Source organism: Pomacea canaliculata, linkage group LG11 (assembly GCF_003073045.1).
Source record: "Pomacea canaliculata isolate SZHN2017 linkage group LG11, ASM307304v1, whole genome shotgun sequence".
Lineage (NCBI taxonomy): Eukaryota > Metazoa > Mollusca > Gastropoda > Architaenioglossa > Ampullariidae > Pomacea > Pomacea canaliculata.
The window spans coordinates 7,095,851-7,122,152 of NC_037600.1; the positions used below are offsets into that span (position 1 = coordinate 7,095,851).

The 26,302-nt window shown below is 40.9% G+C and overlaps 3 protein-coding genes and 1 long non-coding RNA gene across 9 annotated transcripts in view; 3 read left to right on the forward strand and 1 right to left on the reverse strand.

The window, feature by feature from the left end:
* LOC112575255 overlaps positions 1-20,016 on the forward strand; it is a 28,274-nt gene extending 8,258 nt beyond the window's left edge. The window contains exons 1-8 of one of the 4 annotated variants that reach the window (XM_025256975.1): positions 9,348-10,750; positions 12,545-12,717; positions 13,006-13,169; positions 13,536-14,366; positions 15,448-15,653; positions 16,630-17,105; positions 17,521-17,877; positions 19,475-20,016. In XM_025256975.1, the coding sequence (XP_025112760.1) occupies positions 12,606-12,717; positions 13,006-13,169; positions 13,536-14,366; positions 15,448-15,653; positions 16,630-16,843 (1,527 nt within the window). In that variant the 5' untranslated portion in view covers positions 9,348-10,750; positions 12,545-12,605 and the 3' untranslated portion in view covers positions 16,844-17,105; positions 17,521-17,877; positions 19,475-20,016. Of the gene's footprint in view, positions 1-9,347; positions 10,751-10,823; positions 11,090-12,544; positions 12,718-13,005; positions 13,170-13,535; positions 14,367-15,447; positions 15,654-16,629; positions 17,106-17,520; positions 17,878-19,474 lie in introns of those variants that run through there. The other 3 variants (XM_025256976.1, XM_025256974.1, XM_025256977.1) reach the window with 3 other exon arrangements.
* LOC112575254 lies at positions 614-4,778 on the forward strand. Its single transcript, XM_025256973.1, has 6 exons — positions 614-802; positions 1,098-1,922; positions 2,124-2,329; positions 2,464-2,946; positions 3,312-3,670; positions 3,838-4,778. The coding sequence occupies exons 1-6, from the start codon at positions 770-772 to the stop codon at positions 4,182-4,184; spliced, it is 2,253 nt and encodes a 750-aa protein (XP_025112758.1). The 5' UTR covers positions 614-769; the 3' UTR covers positions 4,185-4,778.
* LOC112575256 lies at positions 5,670-9,267 on the forward strand. Of its 3 annotated transcripts, none has more exons than XM_025256980.1 (6): positions 5,670-5,775; positions 6,460-6,572; positions 6,915-7,553; positions 7,738-7,922; positions 8,213-8,678; positions 8,779-9,267. In XM_025256980.1, exons 2-5 carry the CDS (start codon positions 6,555-6,557, stop codon positions 8,586-8,588), a joined length of 1,218 nt encoding a protein of 405 aa, XP_025112765.1. In that variant the 5' UTR covers positions 5,670-5,775; positions 6,460-6,554; the 3' UTR covers positions 8,589-8,678; positions 8,779-9,267. The 3 variants fall into 3 exon arrangements, with proteins under 3 accessions (XP_025112765.1, XP_025112764.1, XP_025112763.1); XM_025256979.1 differs by having other exon boundaries at positions 7,738-7,943; positions 8,757-9,266; XM_025256978.1 differs by having other exon boundaries at positions 7,738-7,943; positions 8,779-9,263.
* Positions 20,017-24,355: 4,339 nt separating the features above from the next.
* LOC112576126 lies at positions 24,356-25,362 on the reverse strand. Its single transcript, XR_003101768.1, has 3 exons — positions 25,255-25,362; positions 24,962-25,124; positions 24,356-24,536 (listed from the first exon to the last, which is right to left on the reverse strand). It is a non-coding gene; the product is annotated as an uncharacterized LOC112576126 (long non-coding RNA).
* Between the last annotated feature and the right edge of the window lie 940 nt (positions 25,363-26,302).

The window sequence follows — 26,302 nt, forward strand, 5'->3', positions numbered from 1 at the left end:
TTTCTTCTTTTATGTCAGTTTTTTTTAATAAATAGAATCACTAACAGCTGAGTTTACTCCTAATTATTGCTATATGTAGAGAATGGATCACATATGTTGGAAATCTTCAGCAATTAAATGACATGGTAACTGGATTAGATACGACATAGAAACTCTGACATTAAAATTTTGAAATGTTGAGAACATTTAATACTCAGAGGTTAAAGGCTTAGTAGAGTGTAAAATATTTTGTTAATAAAGGAATAAAGTTTAGTGAAGGATGTTATCCCCACCTCCAAATATGAGTGAATTTCCACTTCTGTTTCGATATCCGTTAACATCAAATAGAAACATTATTATCATTATGAAGTTAACAACTTAGACATTATGATTCCTCATGGCAACGGTTAACCTTTGGGAAAGCTAAGACTTTATGTTATTTCGCAAGTGTGTGTGCAAGCATTTTCTATGCATTGTAAGCTTTGTAATATCTGAGGAAAGGGGGAATTCTCCCAAATTTTAGAGAAAATATTTTGCCATTAGCTTGAAATGGTTTGTTTTTTGAAAATGTACCCTACAATGTCCTTAAACGAAACACTTTAGTCCTCTGCAGGATACAGGATACAGGATACACAGCACTGGGTGAGCTCGCCTGAGGTGAGTTTACAAAATTTTTGTGTTTTCCTTGTATGGGTGGAGGACAGATTGAGTTACCACTCGAGAAAACAAGCAGAAGTCAGACACTGTCTCTGACAGACTTGGGCATGTACAAGGGAGACACCTGGCAGCCATGGCTGGTCATCCGTCGCTACCTTCACCACAGGTGAGACAGAGAGGGAGAACATGATAAATACTGATAACAGGAGGGTGGAGTGATATCAGGCTTTATGCTCAATTTTGTAGCCACAATAATGTCATCATTTATCAGACAAAGCAGAGGATATGTCTGTGTTCCTCCTTCTGCTGCTTAATTAACTTTGGTAATCTTCTGTGTAGTGAAAGATTGATATAGCATTACTGACAGCAATAACTAATAATATATAGTCTCAAGTCACTCAGTCACTGTCAACCAATATCCATATCTATGGGTTTTTTTTAATCATCTAGTTTTATTGCAGGGAGCATTATCATCAGAAGCTGAGCAATTCTGGATACAATGGGTTGAGGCCGCCTTCCCTGATCTCGACTCTCGCGCCTACTTCCTGCCTCCTGTCTACTTCAACCGCGTGCCGATGACTAGACAGTCGGCTGCTGGTCAGAATGTTCTGGTCCTTCAATCAACGCCTAAGCCGCCCGTTAAGTTAATGGGATTAGAAGAAAATTTAGGGGATTTACTGAGTTCATCCGAAATAAATACATCATCAAACGTCGACGAAAAAACTTCAAACCATCTGAAGACAGTTCCATCTCCTGCTCAGGATTCCATCCCACAGCCTGCTCCTGTTCAGGACAGTGACATCAGAAACGATGCAGCCATGCAGCGAGTTCTCTTTAGTCTTCAGAAGTTGTCAGAGAAGACCAAAGAGGTTTTGGTTGGAATCAGTCAGCTTCAGTTCGGACAGTACCTGGGGGAACCTTGTTACGCTGCTGCGGCTAAACACCTACCCCGACCTGATACCCTTCCTTCTCCTCTGTCCCGGAAGCGAAAAGAGGGAGACTTTGATGTTCTTCTTATTCACCGACAGTACGGGCTGGTCATCTGCGAGGTGAAGGCCTTTGGCGACAACTTGAAGGATCTGAGCATGAAACAGCAGGACATAGACAAGAACATTAGGAAGAAACTGAAAGACGCCATTACACAGCTGGACAAGGCGGAGGCCATGTTGTCTCACCTGGTGTCCGACATCGCTCCTGGTCTGAGAATCTCTAAGACGATCGCCGTCCCTAACCTCACAGCTCATCAGGTACAACAGGCTGTCTCAGGAGACTTCAATTTCGCACAGGTAATGACCCTTCTCTTAGTCTACAATCTTTGTTTATTTCATTTCCTAGACATACCTATCAACAACTATTTCTTGACCACTCTCTATCGCACTCTGGCCGTCGGCAAGTCGACATTAACAAGGTCTTCACACTGACAGACATTGTGAATGGACATGAGCCTGCCTAGAACATCGACTGTAGATGGCGCTGTTCTTTTACAGGACATGTGTCGGTGTCTGGGAACAACAGACCTATCCGCCATCACTGGTCTCTGTCTCTGCTCTGACCAAATGTCTGACCACACAACACCAGGTGATGTCAGTAGCGATGTTCTGAGGGAAATGGAGAACTGGTGGCAGCGACGAGTGGCTGAGACTGGGCCTGACAGTCACATGACCTGTCACGTGTACAAGACATTAGTAGCACGGTGAGCAGTCAGGTGTTGGTGACACAGCAATGAGGGTAAGGTGTGCCAGGTGTGCAGAGGTGACTATTCTCATCACATGACATGCGACAGTTTGACACTGACTACATTATCATCTACTGATATGTTTGTACCAGATTCTGTGGTCCGGCGACGACAGTGACCATCCTTTGCACATCCTCCCCCCGTCTGTGTGTCAAGACCCTGGGTCAGGCCGTGTCGTGGACAGGTGAGTGCTACACAGCTCTCATAACACTCTTCCCTGAACAAGTCGACCTGCTGAACACAGCTCCTCTCCGAGTATTCGTGGCCGGTCCACCTGGCACAGGTAAGACCGTGGTGCTGCTGCTGATGGGCACAGAGTGGCTGAGATGTGGACACGATGTCTACATTGTCAGTTCGTTTGCTGACAGTCGCGCCTCGTGCATCATGCTGTACCACCTGCTGCTGCAGTCGCTGAACACCTTGAACAAGCAGGTGGCAGGAGGAACAACACCTGGTCAGCTCCACATCCTGCAGTATGAGTTCGATCAGACACAAGATGAGGATGTAGAGAAGGCCGTCAACGACTTGACACAGGCAGCGAGAGGAGGGTCGGTGTATGTCATCGCTGATGAAGCGTAAGTTGTGATGTTATGATTGATGATGATGATGATGATGATGATGATGATGATGATGTAGTTTTGTAGCGCGCTAGTATCCACATCACAAAGATGCGCTCAATGCGCGGTGATCCCAGGTAACAGGGTGGCTGTTTGTATTATTTCTCAGGTGAAGTGAGAGTATAGCGGGTGATAATTATTATCAGATGATAATAAATGTAAGTGTTGTTTATCCTTGTCACCTAAAGAAAAAATAGATTAGTCCTGCTACACCTGTAACAAAAGACGGAATTAGTTGACTACATTGTTGACAAACAAAACCACACGTGAGTGACAGTAGACATTGTAACACCGTATCTTCTTCTCAAACATGTTTATATCAGAGGAGGCGAATTCAAGACTTTCTGTGACAAGCTTCTGACACGAGTTCCTCGTCTCCATCTTTGGGCGGCGAGTTGTTTCCATGCCTACGCACCCGCCGGGTGGCAGGTGGAATATTTCACCAGACCCCTCCGCTCTCCTCCGGCCGTCATCAGGGAAGTGGAGAAGGACGGGTTCATCACTGACCGTTATGTCCACGGGTACAGCGACCGAGGTGTGTGCGACCACACAGACGGCCCGCCAGTCAGACGACTGTTTCACCGAGGTCAGGGTCACTCTCGTCGTGTCTCGCCTGTCAACTGTGTCACGTGCGGTCTCGAGGTGGCCAGCTTCCTCCGTAGTCTCAACGTTGGTGCTCGGGGTAGGTACTCGTCAGTTGATACCTGAACAGTTAATTAACGGTGTGAAAATAACAGTCGAGAAACAGTCCTGTAAAGTTTGTTTGTGACTTGTGTCTCCCATTTTAGTCCATCTGGACAGCGTCTTCGACATCTGATGAAATAAAGAAACAATTTTGAATGTTTCCAGAGAACACTCCAAAGAAATCTGCAACAGCCACCTCCACCAGCGGCGGCGCAACACCACCCTGCCTGCAGTGGAGAGATGTGTTGGTGTTGTACCACGGGGAAGTCATCTACAAGCCTGTCATCGCCAAGTCGTTGAAGGCAGCGGGCATCCCAGTGAGGGTCGTCAATGATGACGACATCGAGAACATCGCCACGGCCCGCAGCAACGTGCTGTGGGTGGTCAATGGCGAGTTTGTGCGTGGTCTGGAGAGAAAAGTCGTCGTCTTTCTAGAGTCTACAGGTGTTGTTTTCACCCGACTGCACGTCCTGTCCAGGTGCACGTCACAACTTGTGATTGTCTCCCCTTAGAACAGCCACCTGGACATGAATCTCACTCGCACACCTGTTACCTGTAGCGGTTTTCTTATGGTTTCATTGGAGTTAGCGCCCATAACACGTGGTTTACTGATTGTATGTTTTAATTTACACAGTGGACATGTAGACCTTACCCACCATTGTTTGTATCATCTTTTCAGAAAAAGACTACAGTACATGTGTGTCATCTACTTGTGATCAACATGTTATGTCTCATGGCCTCATATATTTTGTATATCCATCCTCACTTGTGTGTTGTTTTATCAGACAGTCGAAAAAGGAAGTAGATATCAACAATTCTACAACATCTCAGTTAATAAAGGAGGATGTATCGCTTTGCTTCAAGATAGCTTTTATACCATGAGTATATACTTCTGAATGTAAACTGTCTTCCAGTGTTTGAACTTTATCATGTGTGATAAAATTGTAATTACTTGCAAATCCGAAATGTGATTTTGCTTGGGTTTGATTGACATGGAAGGCAGTACCATGTAATGGGATTGTTAACTGATGTGTGGTTCTAGCCCTTGTTTCCCTATACAGCTGCTAGATAATTGTCCTCTACAATAAATAAAGCTGCATCTTCCATTGTTATATTACTTTTTAAATGTCTGTGTGAGTGTTCTTGGATCTCTGTAAAAAATATGAGTTGCAGACAGCTTTTATTATGTTATCCTCTACTCTGTATTTCAAAAAAATAAAAATTGATAAAGTGTATCTACTGAATTTTATTTTCTTTATAGCAGACTCAATTATACACACACTCACATAAACAACACTATCTGCAAATTAAATATATATATTCACATGCATCACAAAATTAACATAATATACTGAGGAGTACACTCCAGCTATATCAATGTGCAGGAAAATAAACATGTCTCTAAACATACATCAATAGAGTCATAAATACAAACATATCTACATTTGTGTATATATATAATTCAATAGAATCAGTACAGTCAAGTTCATCCTGACAGACATGTAAAGGTCCCCACAGTGTAGAGAAACCACAGATGTCGCCACAGCGGATGTGACACAATGCAGGCTGTCAACATTAATAAGATTCACAAGTATTTCAGTCGCCACAGACAGACGAGGCACAATCAGATGTCATCAGCAGGTCTATCATGATAAAGCTTTCAGAGGCTGCACCCGGATGTGAACCTCTTAACAGAGCAGAGGTCAGTGACATCAGGTCTTAGGTTCTCTCAACATTGATTGCTGTTTAGGAAATGAGGTCAAAGGTCACAACCAGAACATCCATTATGATCAGCGACTGATTTTCTCCCACACATCCCAGTGTGCGCTTGTCTTGCATGTGTGTGTGTTTTTTGAGTGTGTGCTTTTACAAGTATATGTATGTGCATATATGTAAATACGTGCGTGAGCTTTCCTGTGTGTATGACGTCACGTGCTTAAACTGGTTTAAACCAGATCTGATCACCAGCCAAACATCATCGTTATCCACTTCTGTTGTCATTTGCTTGTGACAGAGCAGCCAGGCCGGTATCCTCAGTTCTGTTTAGTCCATTCCTAACACACGGAGGGAATTGTACGAATGCTTTCACGTTACTGAGTTCAAGTAAGTGTTTGCTTTGCTCTGATTTTGTGTGGTTTTGTTTTTTGTTTTGTTTTTTGTTTTGTTTTTTGTTTTGTTTTTTGTTTTGTTTTTTGTTTTGTTTTTTGTTCTGTTTTTTGTTTTGTTTTTTGTTCTGTTTTTTGTTCTGTTTTTGTTTTTGTTTTGTTTTTTGTTCTGGTCTGTTTTTGTTTTTGTTTTATTTTTTTATTTGGCTTTTGTTTCGTTTTGTTTTGCTCTGTTTTTGTTTGTGTAGGTTTTTTCTTTTTTGGTTTTTTTTACAAACGATAGATAAACAAATGTCGACTTAATTGTTCACTTTCCAGCTTGTAGTAAGGAAGCGGATAATTACATTTTTACCAGAATGTCAAGTTCTAGTTTCTCCCCCCTTTTTTAGCTATATCAATTGTTTTTCTATTTTTTAAACAAAAGATATGATAGTCCTGCTTGGTATTTGTCAAAGAACCGTTACCGTTTAGTGTTTCTTGTGGTTGTCTGATTGTTAACAAAAGCAGTAGTCTGTCCTTAGTTCTAGGGATGTGAACTTCTTTAAGAGACAGTTGCCGATGTAAGTAGATATCTGCTTTGTGTTGCCAGTGTGTGACTTTAGTCATGTAAGTGTTGGTAACAGACTGGTTGGCGAACTGTTTGTCAAAGGTAAAACATGTCAACAAAGATGTTTTATTTCAGTAAAGAGATCGGCTTCTTAACCTGAGAAAAGCAGAGACAGCGGATGCTGTTTACATCACTCCGGTCCTCTACAAAGAAAACTATTGTTAATAACCATGAGCGGTTCTCAACAGGTAAGATTATGAGGCTGTGGCTGATAACAATCAATGGCATCTTCTCTAATAGGAGGTGTGGGATGACAAATTTGTATCCTAAGAATTGGAACTGTTATAGCAGCTTGCACTACAAACCCACGAAATGTCTTGTATATACGATAAACTATGTCAGAATTTTTAGTGTGGAAAGAAATATTATAAGTAAACCTGTTGTTACCTCTGCATATATTTATAGTTTAAACAGCAATATTTACTGTACAGGTAGGCGCTATCTCGGCTCTATTAATGTTACTATTGTCCATCATCTGTAAATATTACCTATAATCGTCTAGATTCTATTGTAAGGTGATTTCAATACAGGTAACAGTATCACAAGCCCAGACATTCTGGATACAATGGGTGGAGGCCGCCTTCCCTCATCTCGACTCTCGCGCCTACTTCCTGCCTCCTGTCTACTTCAACCGCGTGCCGATGAACAAGGGGAGGGTTGGTGATCAGGATGTCATCGTCCTTCCGCCGTACAAAGGGCAGGATGGACAGTTTCCTACAGTTCAAGACAGTGACAGAAGAGATGATTTAGCCGTGCAGCGAGTTCTCTTCTGTCTTCAAAAATGGTCCGAGAAAACAAAGGAAGTTTTATTTGGAATAATCAAGCTTCCGTACTTTGGTACACCTGGGTACAATGGGTTGGCCATGCCACCCGTCCAGGGAGACTTTGATGTTCTTCTTATTCACCGACATTACGGGTTGGTCATCTGCGAAGTGAAGGCCTTTGGCGACAACTTGAAGGATCTGAGCATGAAACAGCAGGACATAGACAAGAACATTAGGAAGAAACTGAAAGAAGCCATGACACAGCTGGACAAGGCGGAGGCCATGTTGTCTCACCTGGTGTCCGACATCGCTCCTGGTCTGAGAATCACTAAGACGATCGCTGTCCCTAACCTCACGACTTGTCAGGTACGACAGGCTGTCTCTGAGGACTCAAAGCTCACACAGGTAATAATCTTTGTCATTGTTTCTTAAATAACAGTGCAATAATACCATTATCGCAGTCTTTGAATGTAAATTTTTTTGTAAACTTTTTTTTAAGTTCTTAGAAGTGTTCTTGAGAAGGATGACAAAGCCATTGCATCCTTCTTCTCCAGCATCTCACACATACACTGGTATTATTCTGTTACAGGATCTGTGTCGGTGGTTGGGAATAGAAGATCCCGCCGCCATACCTGGTCTGTGTCTGTGCTCTGATCACCTGTCTGACCGCTGGACACCGTGGAACGTCAACAGTCACGTGGTGAGGGAACTCGGCGACTGGTGGCAGCGACGTGTGGCTGGAGTAGGACCTGACAGTCACATGACCAATGAAGTGTACAAGACATTAGTAGCTCGGTAACATATATTGTGTATAGTACATACTAAGAGAGCACCAAGTAGTAAAACTTGTGTTTTAGTTGTAACATATACTGTTCAGCTTGGAGAAAGTACAGATATCCAAACAACAAACTCTTTACACGAATTTCGATGGAGTTATTTTGAAATATTGTGTATAATTACGGAATGCAGGAAACAACGTATATGAGCAAAAATTCAATAAACTTAATATAAAGAGTAGTTTGTCCCAAACCGAATCCTTATATACTTAAATGTTTGTGTACCAGGTTTTGTGGTCCAGCGACAACAGTGACTGTACCATCTGCTTTTGCCCCTCGTCTGAGTGTCCAGACCCTGGGTCAGGCCGTGTGGTTGACAGGAGAGTTTTACACAGCTCTCATAACACTCTTCCCGGAACAGGTTGACCTTCTCTGTCATCCGCCTTCCAGACTATTTGCGACCGGACCACCCGGCACAGGTAAAACCGTGATGCTGCTGATGATGGGTACAGAATGGCTGAGACTTGAAACACAAGGTCCACATTGTGAGCACCTGGCGGGACAGTCGTGCATCGTGCATCATGCTGTACTACCTGTTGCTGCAGTCGCTCAACACGCTGAACATGCAGGTGCTACCCGACCAGCTTCACCTCCTGCAGTTTGATATGAAACTTGCTGAAGACGTGGAGAAGGCCGTCAACGACTTGTCGCAGGCGGCAACGGAAGGTTCATTGCATGTCATCGCTGATGAAGTGTAAGTTGTACAACCTGTGGTGTGATAATGGATAAGTAAGACGATTGATGTAATTTGCATAACAGGTATGTCAAATAGATTAACTTTATATCTGTAACAGGGGAGGAAACTTTAAAAATTTCTGTGACAAGCTGCTGACACGAGTTCCTCATCTCCATCTTTGGGCGGCGAGTTCTTTCCATGCCAATGCCCCCGCCCGCTGGCAACAAAAATTGTTACGAAGACCACTCCGCTCTCCACCTGTCATCGTCAGGGAAGTCGAGCAGGATGAGTTTATTAATGACAAATGGGTCCTGAGGTACCTCGACCGTGTTGTGCCCGACCACACAGACGGCCCGCCAGTCAGACAGCTGTATCACCGAGGTCAGGGTCACTCAGGTTCCTGGTCAGGTGACTGTGTCACGTGCGGTCGTGAGGTGGCCAGCTTCCTACACAGTCTCCGAGTTGAGAATCCGGGTAGGTGTGGGTATGGTGTAGTACAGCATCTTCTGACAGCTAAACAGTAAACAACATGATAAAAAAACAAGTAGGTGATAAACAGTGTTGAGAAGAAGACGGTGTGTTCGTGACATGTGTTTGTAAGTTGACATCGTTGTTTATGTTTACCTGTATCTTCTGACATTGACTTAATAAAGAACTAAATTTGAATATTTGTATGACATCTACAGCGCCCCCTAACGGCCAAACAACACCCCCCGGACTGCAGTGGAGAGACATGATGGTGCTGTACGTGAATCGAGTCAATGACGAGTCGGGTATGGTGACGGGGATGAGAGAAGCGGGTATCCCAGTGCGGGTGATGAAGGATGATGACATGGAGGACGTGGTCAGGGTCCGCAGGGATGTGGTGTGGGTGGCGGATGGAGATCTTATTCGTGGTCTGGAGAGAAAGGTGGTTGTTTGTCTGCAGTCTCATGGTTATTACAACTCGCGATTCCACCTCATGTCCCGCTGCACGGCACAACTTGTGATTGTCTCTCCTGACTAATTTCTGAATTATATCCCCACACTTCTCATCTGTTTCATTTTCATATCTCTGTTTACATCTTTATTTTTTGTTCATTTTTTTCAGTCTTTTATCATCATATTAACATAATTGGTGTAAGAAACTATTGTAACTTAATTGATGATTTTTTAACAAGCATACATTGTTTGAAAAACTTGTACTTATGTTGATATACTTAATTTTTTATACTCATGTGCAGAGACTATTGCATTTCTATTTCATGTTGATTGATATTACAATCATGCATGTCTTGGTCAAGGAGCTGTCATATTTGTATTGCTGATGGCATTATTCCTCCTTCGTTTCCTGTCAACATCAGAAACATCCCCAAATGCAGCAAATATCTGTGCCGCAATGATTAGTCATTAGTGATTGACTAGTTTCAAAGAAAGACCATCTACTTAATTAATGACTAGTCGCTCTGACATGTAACATCATGAAGGTCTTAGAGTGATTGGTCGTCTACTACGTGGTTAACCAAACAAGACAAGGAGCAAGCGATGAAAACACCAAAAACAGAGTTTATGAACACTTGTCTTTCATAATAATCTGTGAAAGCTCAACAGTTTTTCAGCTAGTCGAGCAATCTTACCAGTCGTTTATTGAGAGTCTTTTATCTTTTTCATGGGTATGCTGGTGTCTTCATTTTTTCTGTCCATGATAGATAGATAGTGCAGCCGCTCTACCTCAGATGAATTGCCGGTGGTGGTGGTTGTTTGTTGTTTTATGTAAATCTCACTTGCCCATAACTTCTTTTATTTTCATTTGATCCTATTTTTAACTGTTGATATTTTTTTAATGCTGCACCTTACAACGAACTTTGTATCTAATTTTAGTTCCTTTACTTTTGTGACTAATACACCTTGCCATGTCATTGTCTTTGTTACACTGTAAACACCGTTAGTGGGAGTTGTGAGTTGAATGGAGTCGGTCTGACATGCGTGAGGAACCCGAAGATACTAAATATGTTCTCTACAAACAACTCACACTACATCGCAGCTAAAAATCCACCGAGGGAAGACGGATATTGAAGCCAGGACCCACAATACACAAACAGGTGTAAAAGGTTGGTGATTCGATCATTCCTTATACTTTAAACTGACATTCTCTGCATTAGGCAGGCAAGTAGTCTCTGTGTATTAATAGCAACGGACAATGTGAGTGGCTGTATATCTGTCCTGAACATGTTGTACAGTTCGACATGATAACGAGCTAAAAATAGATTCTACACACTCACTCAATGGCCGCCGTGGAACAGGCGATTTCTCAGAAACTAGAGCAGCAGTGCGTAGATAATTTGCGAAAATATTCGAATCTTGGTTTCTGCTACAAACAAGGTGACTATGTCTGTCTTATAATTCAAGTTTGCTTCGTCTTGACAGCACAGAGGCTTGCCTCACAGCAGGTGAGTGTTGAGCAATTGCTCGTGACACAGTTTTGAGTCGGGTTGTCGTTTATTGCATCTCATTTGTTCCACATTATCAGTGTTCATCGCACATCATGTGATAGGAAGACATGAGTGAGCTGTGTAGACAAGCTGCCTGTTTGAAGCATGATACTTCATATACTGAGCTGCTCAAATGATCACACATGACCGAGATAAAGACAACACAGTCAAGCGGACTTTGTGTAGCAGTCTAGTATAAATGGTGGCGAGTGTTCGTGTTTTGACTGCTAGGTCTTGAGCAACTGAATACACATATCTGTCACTTGTATTAAGTCATATTTAAAGGAAGGGAGATGTTTCTCTGCATACAGAACTAACACAGTCAATAAGCTGGGAGAACCACTACTAGTAGTGTTCAATCACCTTCATTAATAGAGACAGCGCAAGAAATAGATACGGTACCCAGTAGTAAACAAAAACAATTTTTACTAAACCCCAAATCGCTCCTGCTACAAGACATTATCGCAAATAATTTTTAAAATGTGGACACATTAAATCTTCAGTGCTGGAACGAAAAAGTAACGAAGTAGAAAATGACACTGAAATTAAAACAATAAGATTGCTTAAAGGTTAGACGATTAGTGGGGTGAAAAGGGAAGGTACTGAAAAGTTAGGCATAACTCATGGTTTAAGTGACCTTTTAATGAACTTTTCAGAGCAACAAAAGAAAGTGGATGTGGCTGATATTTCTTGGCGCTGAAAAACAGTAAATGAACCATATAGTAGACGTTGAAGGGAAGTAACCTATACTAGAACAATTTCTAAAGATTCCAGTAGTTTCCTCCCTTGTGTAATCATTCATTTACGCACGAACTTGTATAACTGGACTGGTTGCAGACAATTTTTTCCAGTTAAATACTAGAAAGAGGTTTGTGTATACAAAGCGTTCGGTTTAGTCACATTCATTGTTTAGGCTCGCCAAGACTAACAGCGGAGACGTTTCCTAGAAGCTTAGCGTTAGTCTCGGCAGACAGCAGTTCACCTATACACATCCGATGTTTTATGATGCTACCCCAGACCTGGACAAACGCCGGCCCGCCTCCTGTCTCTGACCGGCCCGCCCGCTGGCCGCCCACCAGTCAATATACTATGTATACAGTATTGGGTAAAACTGAGTTAACTATATTAGTCCGGCCCTCTAGAACCATCCCAGTTTCTCATCCGGCCCCTTGGGAAAATTAATTGCCCACCTCTGTGCTACCCCTACTTGTGAGCGAGTAATACACGGCGTCTAGAACGACAGAGCGGGTACCGTCCGCCTAGAAAGAGAATAACATATCATCCATGTTCCCTTCGCAAAAGACCAGTGACTGTTGAAGTGACGGTTATACATTCACATCACATCAGTTATCACGCCGTCTGCCTCACCATGTTAGTAAAGTGTTCACGTCATACCCTGTACTTCATCAACAGAGATGTGCAGCTATAGGTCAGCCTCACGAGTGTGTCTCGAAACAACATAAGACTGCAGGTGATGGATGAAAGTGGCACACGCGAAAAAGGAGGTCACAGAGGAGGTGGTGGAAGGGTCAAAGTTTACCTACAGGCGGTGACTGATGACCAGGCTGATCTTCTTACAGATGCAGGTGGGTGAACACTTTTGAACAATTTATTGAAGCTGCATTTTGACACTGTTGACAAGAGAGATAGAGAGAGGAATGTAGATTCACTAAAATAAAGAAACAAGAAGAGATCACGTAATTAAAATGACCGGAAGTCAGAGTCATTTAAGAAAAAATATATACAAATGGCGAGAGCTATAGTGATATGCTCATAAGACAGATCACAAACAATGATGATGATGATGATGATGATGATGATGATGATGATGATGATGATGATGACAAACAATACTTTTACTTTTATTTTCTTAGAAATATCGCGCGAACTTCAAGAACTGATAACGAGGTCAGGCGCTGACATAGCGTTTGATGCTAACCCCTCACCTGTACCAGGTATGAAGATTATCATTATCCGCGGTGTTCCATCTCAGATCGAGGCCGCAGTCAAGATCATCTGTCTGATCACTGCGGATGAGGTTTGTGTTGTGACTACAATTAATCATCTTAAAGGATAACATAAGAATATTGAAAAGGATGGATCGAAAAAATACTCTACCATAATAAGCAACACAAAATAACATTAAAAAACCAAAAGATATTAAAACTATCAGAGTTGCTTGAATTGATAGTTGAAGAAATATGGAGGAAAATATGAAAATAAAGAAGTATGTAGGAAGATGTTAAGTGAAACTTATCTGATGAATGCCAATGTTTAGATTCTAATGAAAGACGATTGAAATTCAAGAAATTTTTTCATGACAAGCCGAAGCAAGGTATCCAAAGAAACTGACTTAAAGGCATTATTGCATAGTAAGATTCTAATGTTAAGTCATTTCATTTAGAAAACATCATTGTCATCACAAGCCCAGGCATTCTGGATACAATGGGTTGAGGCCGCCTTCCCTGACCTCCACTCTCGCGCCTACTTCCTGCCTCCTGTCTACTTCAACCGCGTGCCGATGACTAGACAGGCGGTTGCTGGTCAGAACCGTTTGGTTCTTCAATCAGTACATAAACAGTTTCGAACCCACACAACCCTAGATAAACAATTTAGAACACTACTGACATCGTCCAATACATATAAAATGTCAAACCAAGAAAGCTCAAACTTAAACGAACCAACGTCAGTTCTCCCTGTTGTTGATTCGACTCCCATTCCGCAGCCATCTTCTGTTCAGGAATGTGATCTCAGAGATGATGTAGCCATGCAACGAGTTCTTTTCTGTCTTCAGAAGCTGTCAGAAAAGACAGGAGAAATTTTGGTAGGAATCAGCCAGTTTTATTTCGGACAATACCTGGGTAACCCATGCTACGCCCCGGCGGCTGCACAGTTACCCTCACCCGTCAACCTTCCATCAAGTTTTACACGGAACTGGAGACAGGGGGACTTTGATATCCTTATTATTCACCGACATTACGGCTTTGTAGTCTGTGAGGTGAAGGCCGTAGGTGACAACTTGAATGAACTCGATGTACCAAAGGAGAGTATAGACAACAACATCAGGAAGAAACTAAAAGACGCCATGAGACAGCTGGACAAGGCGGAGGCCATGTTGTCTCACCTGGTGTCCGATATCGCTGCCGGTCTGCGCATCACTAAGACGATCGCCGTCCCTAATCTTACGACTCATCAGGTACAACAGGCTGTCTCTGAAGACTTACAGCTCACACAGGTAAACATGTACCAATCACTATTTCCTAAGCTACAAAATGCTTTTACATTTATGTCATGGTCTTCGGTAGAAAGTAAATCAATTGCAATTTGCTTTACATAATGAGAGCTCGTATTTCGCACACGTTTTTAGTTTTGTTTTACTCACTATCTCTTGCTGTAAATTGACTATAAGCACTGTTTCGACTGCTTTAACACCAAAAGTGGTAATAAAGGTATTTAATCTGGATATATAAACTATGACGTAATATAGATTATATTTAAAGAGATTAATTACAAAAATATTTTCAACATAATAGCGACTGATTTAAAGGGATTCTAAAGGCAAAATAAAACTGCTTAGAATCGCGTAAAGAGTAGAATAATTTTGAATCTCGTCTATTTATATGTGTGTTCATGTGGAAAACGTTGAAGGTTTGTAGTAGAATGTTGTGTTTAATAACAGAAATCACACGGGACTCTTTTTTTTTTTTTTGTTTCCACGAAGTCTCGTTCTCCGTCACGTGACCCTATAACGTGTGGTTTCCATGGTGAGAGTCATGCCTCGAGAATGTGCTGCACCCGATTGCCACGAAAAAAGATGGAAAAAGATTCAAAATTTTCTTTTCATCAGTTTCCGACAGACAGAGCCTTACACACAGAGTGCGTCATAGAATAAAATGACGTCAAATTTTCGCAATGACCTCAGAAACTTCCTGTGCGAGTGACGTCATAAGGAGACTGACGTCACAATAAGACTCCTCTGCTTCACCATCTCGGGAAGCTATCGTGGTTACTCGGCGGAAGGACACGAGGGTCGATTTCACTGGATTTTTTCAATTTTTATAAACATCGGCAACCGAAATAGTGCTAATAAGTGGTAATTAAGGGAGAAACGAATCCTTTATTTCTCCTGTATTGCTCTCGTGCTCTGTAACTGTAACTAAATATATTTTTTAACGTTTGACCGTCGCCACAGCCTTATCACAAGCCTTTAGAATCCCTTTAATATAAACAGAGTCCTACATGATTTGTTTACTTAAATTATCACTAGCTTTGAAACTTGTGCCCATACTTTCTTAAATCACTTGGTTTTATTACAGGACCTTTGTAAGTGTCTGGGCACAACAGATGCGACCAACATCAGTGATCTCTGTCTCTGTTCCGACCAGCTGTCTGAACCTAGCACACCATGGGACGTTAACACGATGGTGTTAGAGAAACTTGAGGACTGGTGGAATCACAATGTGTCTGTCTATGAGCATGATAGTCACATGACCAGCGACTTGTACAAAATATTAGTAGCTAGGTAAGTAAGAATAATGTTATGGAACCATTAATTCTATGGAGCGCCAAGATGGACATTTCCTCTCTATTATTATAACATGCATTTTATACTTATAAAATCCCTTCTTTATCTATATATTTCATTCTAGACGTATATAATGTATATTATATTTTTACATTTCAATTTCACTTATAAAATGCATTTTATGGCTATACATTTCATTCTGGACTTATAGAATGCATTCTATAGCTAGAGAGTGAAAAACTCGGTAAAAACGAAATATTATACTCAGAAGTTGCTATCCAATTCATTTTATATATACATTTCCATTCTGTGGCTACAGAATGAATTCTAGCTATACAATTCAATTCTATACTTATGCAATGAATTCTATAAGTATAGAGTTGAAATGTATAGGGAACGAGGCTGGCTTATTTGTATATATGGCATCAGCATGTGTTCTACTGGTTCCTTGAAGTTTTCTGACTTAACATTCCCGAGAAAGTTTGTAGACACTAAGCAAAAAGATTCCATGCTTGTATCGCATCACTCTGCAGCCAGTTATGAAGTAATTGTGACATTTAAAAGATTTCATTAATTGAGTCTTGAACCTAGCAATTCTGCCTTCTTGGATAAGTCTGAATCACGGAACAGGTCATTTAGTTCTTCCTGTACCAGTCCGTGTGGGGTTAAGGATTCACCAGAGTGGAAATCTGATAAGTGCATGCTACTGACAGGAGAAGGACAGGTTCGTCCTCATCAGCTGAATCAAGAGACTATTCTGCTGAAGGTTCTGGAATAGGAAGTCCCTCACCATGTGGAACTGGTCTCAATGCAGGTGGAATGTTACCATAACCAGTCAATTTTTACCTAGACCTAGACATGACAGAAATTTAAATAACCACTCATTAAATTGTTGTTTTACTATATTCTACTCTAATAGAGAAGAGCTTACGACAAACTTTAAGAAATACTAATAGATTCTTGTTTGTACCAGATTCTGTGGTCCGGCGACATCAGTGACTGTCCCATGCACGTCTGCCCCACGTCTGAGTGTCAAGACCCTGGGTCAGGCAGTGTCAGCGACAGGAGAATGTTACACTGCTGTAATAACTTTATTCCCGGAGCAAGTTGACCTGCTTAACAGGGCGACTCCCAGACTCTTTGTCACCGGACCTCCAGGCACAGGTAAGACTTGGTGCTGCTGCTGATGGCTATAGAATGGTTACGATATGGCCACGACGTCTACATTGTGATTTCCTGTCCTGAGAGTCGTGCAGCGTGTAGGATGCTGTACTACCTGCTGCGGCAGACACTGAATACGCTCATCACTCAGACGGCAGAAAGAATTAAACCTGGTCAGCTTTACCTCCGGCAGTTTCGTGAGAACCTGGATGAGCATGTGGAGAGGATCGTGAACGACTTGTCGCAGGTGGCTGAGGAAGGATCGTTGTACGTCATCGCTGATGAAGTGTAAGTTGCACAGCGTGCGATGTAGTGGTAAACAAGTAGACGATGGTAGTAAGCATTTGCTATTTTTTCACATGTGCGTCTCACAGGTGATAGTTCTCAGGTGTTGATAATAGGTAATGTAGGTGTCTTGTACCTGTGTTACATTCATACACACATAAATAACTCTGGGAGTTTTTGTTGTTGGTGGTGGTTGGTTTGTTTTTTTTTTTTTTTGGTTGTTGTTTTTTACAGTGGCTGTTACATTCGATCACCTACAAAAGTTGCAATTTTTTTGACGTCACTAATGACGTTTACGATCAGGTTATTATTTGAATGCGTCACACACAAACATTACACATACACGTAAACACATGTTAACAACAGTACACAGTGTAACACGTGTCTCTCCATCCTCTCTTACCATATGACTGTGCAGGGGAGCCAAGTTCAAGACTTTCTGTGACAAGCTGCTGAGACAAGTTCCTCTTCTCCATCTTTGGGCGGCAAGTTGTTTCCATGGATACGCACCCGCCGACTGGGAAGTGGAATATTTAACCAGACCCCTCCGCTCTCCACCGCGCCGTCATCAGGAAAGTGGAGAAGGACGAAATTATCACTGAGGGCCATGTCCGAGAGTACAGTCTACGAGGTGTGCCCGACCACACAGACGGCCCGCCAGTCAAATATTTGTATCACAGAGGTCAGGGTCACTCCAGTAAACGGCAAGTTGACTGTGTCACGTGCGGTCATGAAGTGGCCAACTTTCTGCACAGTCTCCGAGTTGGTGTTACGGGTAGGTGTGGGTATTTTGGATAATGACTGTTGACAGTTAAGCATTTAACGGTGTTATAAACAAATAGCAATCAAATGAGGGTCCTATGAAAGTGCAACACAAGCGCAAATTGCTGGAAATAGAACGTAAAGAATTACAAAAACATGTTTGACAAAGAGGCGTGATAAATATTACATTAATTTTTATTTCTTAATGACACCTGGATTTGTCGAGAAAACAGGAAGTGACTAAAGGGTAATATTCCTAAAATTAGCATCATCCGCATGAGGTAAATTTGAAGAGTAAAAATAATTAGTTAAAAAAACACCAGGACAAAATGTTCTGCTGCTGAATGTTATCTTTGACGCTCAGAGGAAGATACTTTCTAAAGACATTGGCATCAAACACCAGTGGATTAACTTTTCCAGAGATCGGTATGATTATACAGTTCTCTGACTTGTTTAAAGTGTCGTGCAAACTTTGTCTCCACATTATCACAAGCCTTGAGTATCCCTTTAAAACATTTCAAAAGCGATTGTTAACGAGTCGCTTATACAGTACAGGCAAGTCTTGGACTTTTAATAAAACGAAGAGATCGTCTTACAACAGTGCAAACTATACAAAAGCCCGAGCTGTTAAAACCAACTAAAATTGTCGGTAAAAAGCTTAAACAAAGGTCAAGCATCAGATATACAGCATGTCCGTTCTGGTCTATCATCATCACAATACAACATCAGTCGTTTCCTCGTCCAGAACTATGCTAAAAACAACTGGCAGTGTGAGGACACCATTGATGTGCTGCTCGAAACAGCTAAAAATGAATTGTGCCGAAAGTTTGATGAGCTTGAACGGGAACACCTGCGAATAAGTGAACAGAAAAATTTATCATAAAGATAGATGATGAAAAATATATTTTTTTATTGAAAAATGTGTATAAAAGTTTTGTAATTTCTTTTTAATAATATAAAATCATTATCAGCAGTCCGCTGTAAAAAGAAAAAGCTATAAAAGAAAACTACAAAGCTGAAAATTAATCATCTATTGAAAAATACAGGAGTTTATCTACGACAAAAGCACATTTGAAAATGTATTTATATTTAACTAACAATAATTCACATGGAAAAATTAACTCAGATGCGTTACGGACAATCAATATAACAAAATGTATACCGCAAACACCGTGATTGTTGCTCATTAAATTATGAACTGGAAAAAGGTCAAGTGAACTCCCTTTGGACCTTTTAATTTTTTTAAGCTTCTTAAATAAAGTTTAAATCTGTAGAGTTGTATTCTAAAATCAGCCGTTTCGTTTTCTGGCTAAAATATGGCTACCTACACACAACAGTCTGAATGGTGATTCTTCATTTGACTAGGATGCATGCTTATATTTGCTGGACTCGCTGTTACATATACTTATATAGGCAACGGAACTCTCCAGTACAGGAGAGTAATTTTCTTCTGCTTTCCTAGTAGCATGTCATAATGCCTTTGTTTGAAGACTTATGTCTTTAAAATTAAGCGTAATTATATTAAGAAATATTATATTAAGAAATATATTATTTTATTCATCCGTCTCTTTTTCATCAGCTTACAATAGACTGACTTTGAATGTTAACAGATGTAGTCGCGACGACATCTACGACCGCAAACTCCACCAGTAGAGGCACAGCACCACCCTGCCTGCAGTGGAGAGATGTGTTGGTGTTGTACCGCGGTGACATTAAGTACAAGCCGCTTATGATAATAGTTTTGGAAGACAGAGGTGTCCCAGTGCGGATGATGACGGCTGAAGACATTGATGACGTGGCCACAGCCAGTAGTGACGTGGTGTGGATGGCAGATGGAGACCGCGTTCGTGGTTTGGAGAGAAAAGTCGTCGTTTGTCTGGAGTCTGGTCATGTGTTTTTCTCTCTTAACCTCATATCCCGGTGTACATCACAGCTTGTTATCGTCTCTACCTAACCCATAACCACCTAAACATCAATTTAACTTCTACAGCTGTCACCTTGTGTCTGTCTCTCTGCAATCATCTCCATGTTTGCCACTTGTTTGTGAATGTGTGCGTGCCTCAACAATGACAACCAGAAATTTAATATCTGGCAAATAATAAAAAGATATCATTCCAATGCTATTAGTGTTTTATCTGCCAATAAACTTAATACAATCATTTCTTCTGCAGTGTTGTGTCAAACTGTTGTCACTTAGTGTCGTGGGAAATGTAATCCCAAGCGTGGTGAAGTGTACGCGTGGTCACAGAACACCATGACACCAAACATATTTACCACTAGATAACATATCTCTGTAGCGCACAGATGCAACATCTAATCTGCAAACCATGCATCAATATCTGTCTCGCGAATCAGAAAAGGGAAAACAGCAAGGTTCACAGCTGGAAAATTTGTACGGTTCAGTGAAGTCAGTACAAAGAATCCTGTACAGTCAAAAATCCAAAGAAAAATGGCAAAACGAAAAACACAGCCCATTAGTGGATGAAGATATCTCTGGGAAGAAATGAAGCTGGACAAGCATTAAAGAACAACGCAGAAGAAAGTAAAACGGTGCAACAGACATCAGATCATAGGAGAAACCAAAGTGAGATGTGGATCCATGGATGACACAAAGTGAAGATGTATATGAAACTAATAAACACGTGGAATTTCACTGGTGTACATGGGTGACATAGTGACACTACATGTCATTCACATGTAAAAGAGACATGGGTCCCAGTAAAAGCAATTTTACACTTTCGACGTGGGTTCCTGCTCGTAATGCCAAACGCCACCAACAATCTTAATGTTTTTGTGAGGCGGAAAGTGAATCTGTCGAACTGTTTCAGTAGGAGATTCTGTATCTGGTCGTAGTAGTAGTTGGCTGTCCATTACTTATCGATTCTATAGGTTTTGTCCTGTCCCTACCATCACTGACAGATTTGGTGTGTACGAAAGTGCCCTAGCTGAACAGAAAAACTTGGGACATCGGGTCGCCAGTAACTATAACTCACTCTCCAACAAAATAAAAAAAAAGCAAAAGCAAGTATCATTGCAACGTACCCCCCGCCAAAAAAAGACATACACACACATGCTAACACCACCTAGGGACCACGGTTATAAAGCAAGGGTAAGCATTTGCCTAGAACAAAGGGGAGAATTCAATGGCACGCGTCTTGTATCCAAAGTTGTAAAGTGGTTTCCAGATCCTGCAGATGTTGTTTTATCCCTCAAGCCCTGCTTATAAAGCAAACTCACTGCCCTCTTACAAGCACACACACTCTTCACGACACCTCTGTGATACCGGACGTAATAGAAATATTTCAGTAGGAAACATCCGAACCTCACTGTTAAAAATAACAAGATGAATCATGTTTATTTTGTTTGTGACCTCTTCAAAAAGCAACACTTACATCCGAAAAAGTGGTTTTCATAAAAAAGTTCAACAATAAAGATCTGTGTGATCTAAGTCACAACTTGTGAAAAATATAAACTTGTTTATTTCGTGTGTTTATTTGTTTTTTCTGTTGTTTACTTGGTTATTTTCAGTACGGTGGCAAGCTATGTAATTGTTTCAATAATTTGACGTTGTTAGAGACTATTTTAACGAAACTAAGATGGAGTTTAAAGAGGTAAATAGATAAATCTCCTAAATATCTTAAGGTCAAAAGGAAGACCATGGACACAATATGAAAGATAGCATCACAAAAGGCTGTTCATCTTTGGCGAAAAAAAAAGACCTTGCGGCATTCTCACAGCGGTTGTTTCTGATACAGATAATACTCAGAAACATACTCTTCTCTGACCCACTGTTTATCAGAGGTGCAAGATATTTTACCTTGATATCATGATTGGTTTACAATGTAGCAAACTGTCCTCTGTCGTTCAATGGCAAAAAGGGTAGTTTTGTTTCATATGGTTTGTGATTTTTTCCACTAATTTTCTAGTCTAAATTATATTAAAGAATTCCTTAACTTTGCATAATATCTTTCTGGATCATATATTTATATATATATGTGTGTGTGTAATGGGTTGTAAGGTCTTGTAATGTCTCGTGTATGAATGAGGTTGTGTGTCTTTTGCTGAAGAATAACCGGCTACTGTCAACAACAGAAGAATACCTTTTATTCTGCCGTCCGGTGGAGAAGCAGTGTCGTCGTCGGCGTCTTCATCGTTCATGTAACAGTCTACTTTCTTCGTACTTTATATTCTCTGGCCGCCGTCTCACATCAACTGTCTGCACTTCAGCTGAATGTCAGCATCTTGGCATCCAAGCTTTAGTTTAAAATCCACAGTCTCCTCTTCCTATCATATTCGTCGGAGTGTGCATGTTCGTGCGTATGCGGGGTAAGTGTATATAGACCATATTACAATTTATATATAAAATATAAAAGGTAGTATTTAGAAATATACTCACACACACAAGAACCCTACTCATATACTATTACCGTAACTTCAGCACCATATATGAAGAATTATTGCATCATAGAAGAGAAAACATCCTAACGGCTATTGGCAAGCAAAACAAAACTTCGGTAGTTTGTAACAAGCTTCCCCCAACCTACAATACCCCTTTCCCTTTCCCCTTTCATATACCTCAACCATAAACCATCAAGCTCTTATTTCCTATCTCAATCTACCGAATACACCGATCTAGAAAAAAAAGAGAAAGAAATTGATTCATTCAAACGTTAGTTCCATCAGAGCCTTTCTCCACCTTTTATGGGACATCAACACTGACATGATCCTTCGTAAGAGCCAACAACCTCTGTACGGAAACTCAGATCTTTTTGTGTTGCTCTGTCATCCTCACTCTGTTCTTTCAGTCTTTATTAAAAGTCTCATCACTTTTTCTTTCATGTCTTTGTTCCACAGCCTCTCCCTAGGGAACAGTCTTGTCTCCCTTGTTAATATTTGTTCCAAGATTACCGGAACCAGGCAGAGGAATTCGTTGCCTTTTATCATTAGCAAATCCTTAGAAGGGGATCCCGTATCCTCTTACTTTCTGATCATGTGTTGTCATTTGAGTTTTCCCTCTTGTAATCTGGCTGTGGGTACACGATGCCTGTATGCAGAACCAGGCATCATTGCAACTCAGTCATTCCACGTGACATTCACTTGATAAACTCTACTGACCGTCGTCTTGTACGAACCTGAGGTGACTGTCATTTCAGGGAATGTGCATGTGTGTGTGTGTGTGAAAGAGAGAGAGAGAGAAATTATTTCAACATGTGTATGTATACTGCTAGTACGAGTACTATCTGAAATTGCTCTAGTGGATAAATAAAGTGGTATTGTATTGTAAGAGTATGTAGAACTGATCAGTCATTTTACAATACATGACAGACTTGCTGTAGACATCAGACCATACAGAAATACATTCAAAGATATTTCTACAAGCATATATAAAAGAAGCATGGGGGAACGTGGTGTTTTACGGTGAGCCAGCAATGAAAGATTATATCACAACAAGCAGCCAGCCCTGTAAACAGATGCCACATGCAGAGAAAGAACAGTGTGCCCGAGACGAGAGACAAACACTCTTCAACTGCGTTGGTTACAGGTGCTAATCTTTGTGCCACCGGACGCCCATACATACAGCAGGTACTACACCTCAATTTACATATACCACCTCTTTTAATCGAATATGTGATGGGAAATAACACACACACACCTCTGCCTTATAGCTAGTAATCAATAACAAAACAGATGAAGAAAAGAAGTTAATTCATTTTATACAATGATTAACTTCTAATAATTCACCTGCACTCTTAATTGTAGTTGACCGGACAATTAGTCTCATCGTTTTACTCCTATGAATGGAAAGAGTGATATGAGTCATTCTTTTCTACAAACGACAGGTATGTGCACGGGTAAAGATTCTCGAGGTACCCACTCAGCCTGCAAGAAACTCATAAGGGCCCCTTGCGAAAAGAGAGGAGGACCCCTTGCGGGTTTTGGAAGAGGGGCCCGTAAGGAACCTTGGTGGGAATTACCGCGAGTACCCATCATTTCCCACGAAAACCCCGTTGACTTCCCCCAGCTTGCTGCATCCCTCACCCAATCTCACCCCTAGTAGCATTTGGAGGAGAGGCCATATAGGACCCATGTGTGTCCCATATAGTACCCATATGAGCTATCTTATGACCATATAGGAAGCCTATATCGGCCCAACCGCCGAAAGCGCAAACAGGTCCGACCGTGGGCAGAGATGGGCTTCCTATATAGGAAAACCCATGTGAACCTAGATACCTTTTCCAGCTATTATTGGTAATTTTAGGTATTTTGGCATATTCTGATTTACATTGTTTTTAAATCAGAATATGCCAAAATTCCTAGAACTACCAATAATATCAAATACATCAAAATAACACTATAAATGCCAAACAAAATGTTACAAAAAACAAACATGATTTGTCATTTACTTATGTTTATTGTAATTGTTAATTAAAAATATGCAAATTTTTTTTTAAATTGACAGCTTTATGTGAAAGAATTTTACAAATGTACACCTTTACATGCCCCCCAATGCATTCCCCTCCCCAGAGTTATTTAATAATGCTTTTAATTGTCTGTGCTCGGGTGCCCTTTCTCGTCGTCCGTTATCTCGGTCCCGCGCACCAGTTAGCCACTTTGCGATCAATGCCTGCACTTCTACATCTGTTGCTGCAGGGAACGTTTTTCTTGCAGCATCTAAAAAATAGAACAAAATATAATCACTTAATTGTAGGTCACTGACCTTAAAATCCAGAATATAAAGTGAAATAAAGAAAGGTACAAGCAAATTATATAGATATGTAAAGTGGCATAAAAATTTAAAGCGTTATAATCAGAAAGGAATTACAAGTGGAACTGCATTTGAATTTCAGTTAGAATTTCTATAGGCAGGAGAACTCTGGAAATACTGATTTCAAAACCAATCCAAATACATGGGAACTGCAAAGATGTCTATCAACTTTCATCTTAATTCCTCTCTACACAGTATTAACCAGCTGATTAAAGGACTAGACATAGGATAAACATGTGTACATGTTTTTAAATTTGCAATGTAATTTGATCACACTAAAAGATTTTCTCTCAATGATTCATGAAAGTACAGTCAAATATTAAATCCTTACCCTGAACTGTTTGCAAAAGAAAGGGGTGGTTTTTTAGTCCCTTCTTCCCCTTCTTCCCATGTACGTTGTAGGATCGGGCCAACTCATTTGTAAACAGCTGAGATAGTATGCCCCTGACTACCTGCTTCAAATTGCTTCCTCCACGCATTCTCAAATAGCATTCCTGGAAACAGACATAATAAACACGCATCATTTTTTAAAATGAAACTTGCTGTGGGCAATGAAAACCCTTAAAGGTAATAGTTAAAATACACTTGACTCCTGCTTCTAACAAATCAGAATAAAGCACATACCAAGTGTGCCCGTTTTCCTGGATCCGTCTGCAAGTCCAGCTCGAGACTTTCTACGTCCTCTGAAGATTTTAAAGGCAAATGAATCCCTCTGCAGCTCCCTACATATTTCCTTTCTTGGGTGGCTCTGTGCAAACATTTTTGATGTCTTTCATTCCGTTTTCAGTCTTCCAGAAGAGAATTATATGTGTAGAGCTTGCTTTAGTGACCTGAACCAACGAACGCAATAGCAGAAAAACATTTAAAATAGTATCATATTTATTTTCATTTTGTTTCACTATGGCAAAAAAAGCCTGGGATTTTAGCCATTCTGGTATATTTCACAAAAAACACTGTTTAAAGTCTTGGCAGAGTAAAACAAACAAAATGTTAGACTGATTATAAACAAATGACTTCAAATTACCTTCCAAGGAGTTTGGGTCCCTGTGCTTGCAGACAAGCGTTGGAACCGTGTAGCAGAGGTGAAATGCTGCTAATTGCTGAAAGGTTCTAGTTTCGGATACCCTAGGCCTCACAACCGGTGGCATACAGTATGGCAATGGTTGTGGACACTGCTGCATAGCTGAGTGGTCATGACGTGGCGATTCCTTGGCACCATTTTCCTCTTCGCTGTCTGTTAGATGTGCATCCCTGTGTCAAATTAATAAATTTGCATAAACTAATTCAGCCCAGTAAATTTAAAACGAGAAGCTGTTGATATGTGGCTTAAAACCTTTATTTTTTAAAAGAACATTTTATTGTTATTGGAAAAACTTTATCACTGCAAATACACTATTTTACCAGGAAGCTTACACAGCCTTGTGTCCTTACAGGATGTCCACAAAAAATCCCTAAAGCATATGTAGAGAAAATGAAAACAGACCGAAATCTAACTGGAGTTAGCCCTTTTTGGTGCTGTAGGAGTATTTGTCAAAAACAGGGCAATGGTGGTGGACACTGCTGCTTGCCGAATGTCATGACGTGGCGATTCCTTGCAACCATTCTCTCCTTCACTGTCTGTAAGTTCTGCATCCCTGTGTCAATTAATAAATTTGCATAAACATATTCAGCC

Coding starts and splice junctions, on each gene's coding strand:
- LOC112575254 (XM_025256973.1), top strand. CDS start 770: ATGGCTGGTCATCCGTCGCTACCTTCACCACAG. Junction 803..1,097: donor CGTCGCTACCTTCACCACAG/GTGAGACAGAGA, acceptor GTTTTATTGCAG/GGAGCATTATCATCAGAAGC. Junction 1,923..2,123: donor GAGACTTCAATTTCGCACAG/GTAATGACCCTT, acceptor GTTCTTTTACAG/GACATGTGTCGGTGTCTGGG.
- LOC112575256 (XM_025256979.1), top strand. Junction 7,554..7,737: donor AGGACTCAAAGCTCACACAG/GTAATAATCTTT, acceptor ATTCTGTTACAG/GATCTGTGTCGGTGGTTGGG. Junction 7,944..8,212: donor TACAAGACATTAGTAGCTCG/GTAACATATATT, acceptor TTTGTGTACCAG/GTTTTGTGGTCCAGCGACAA.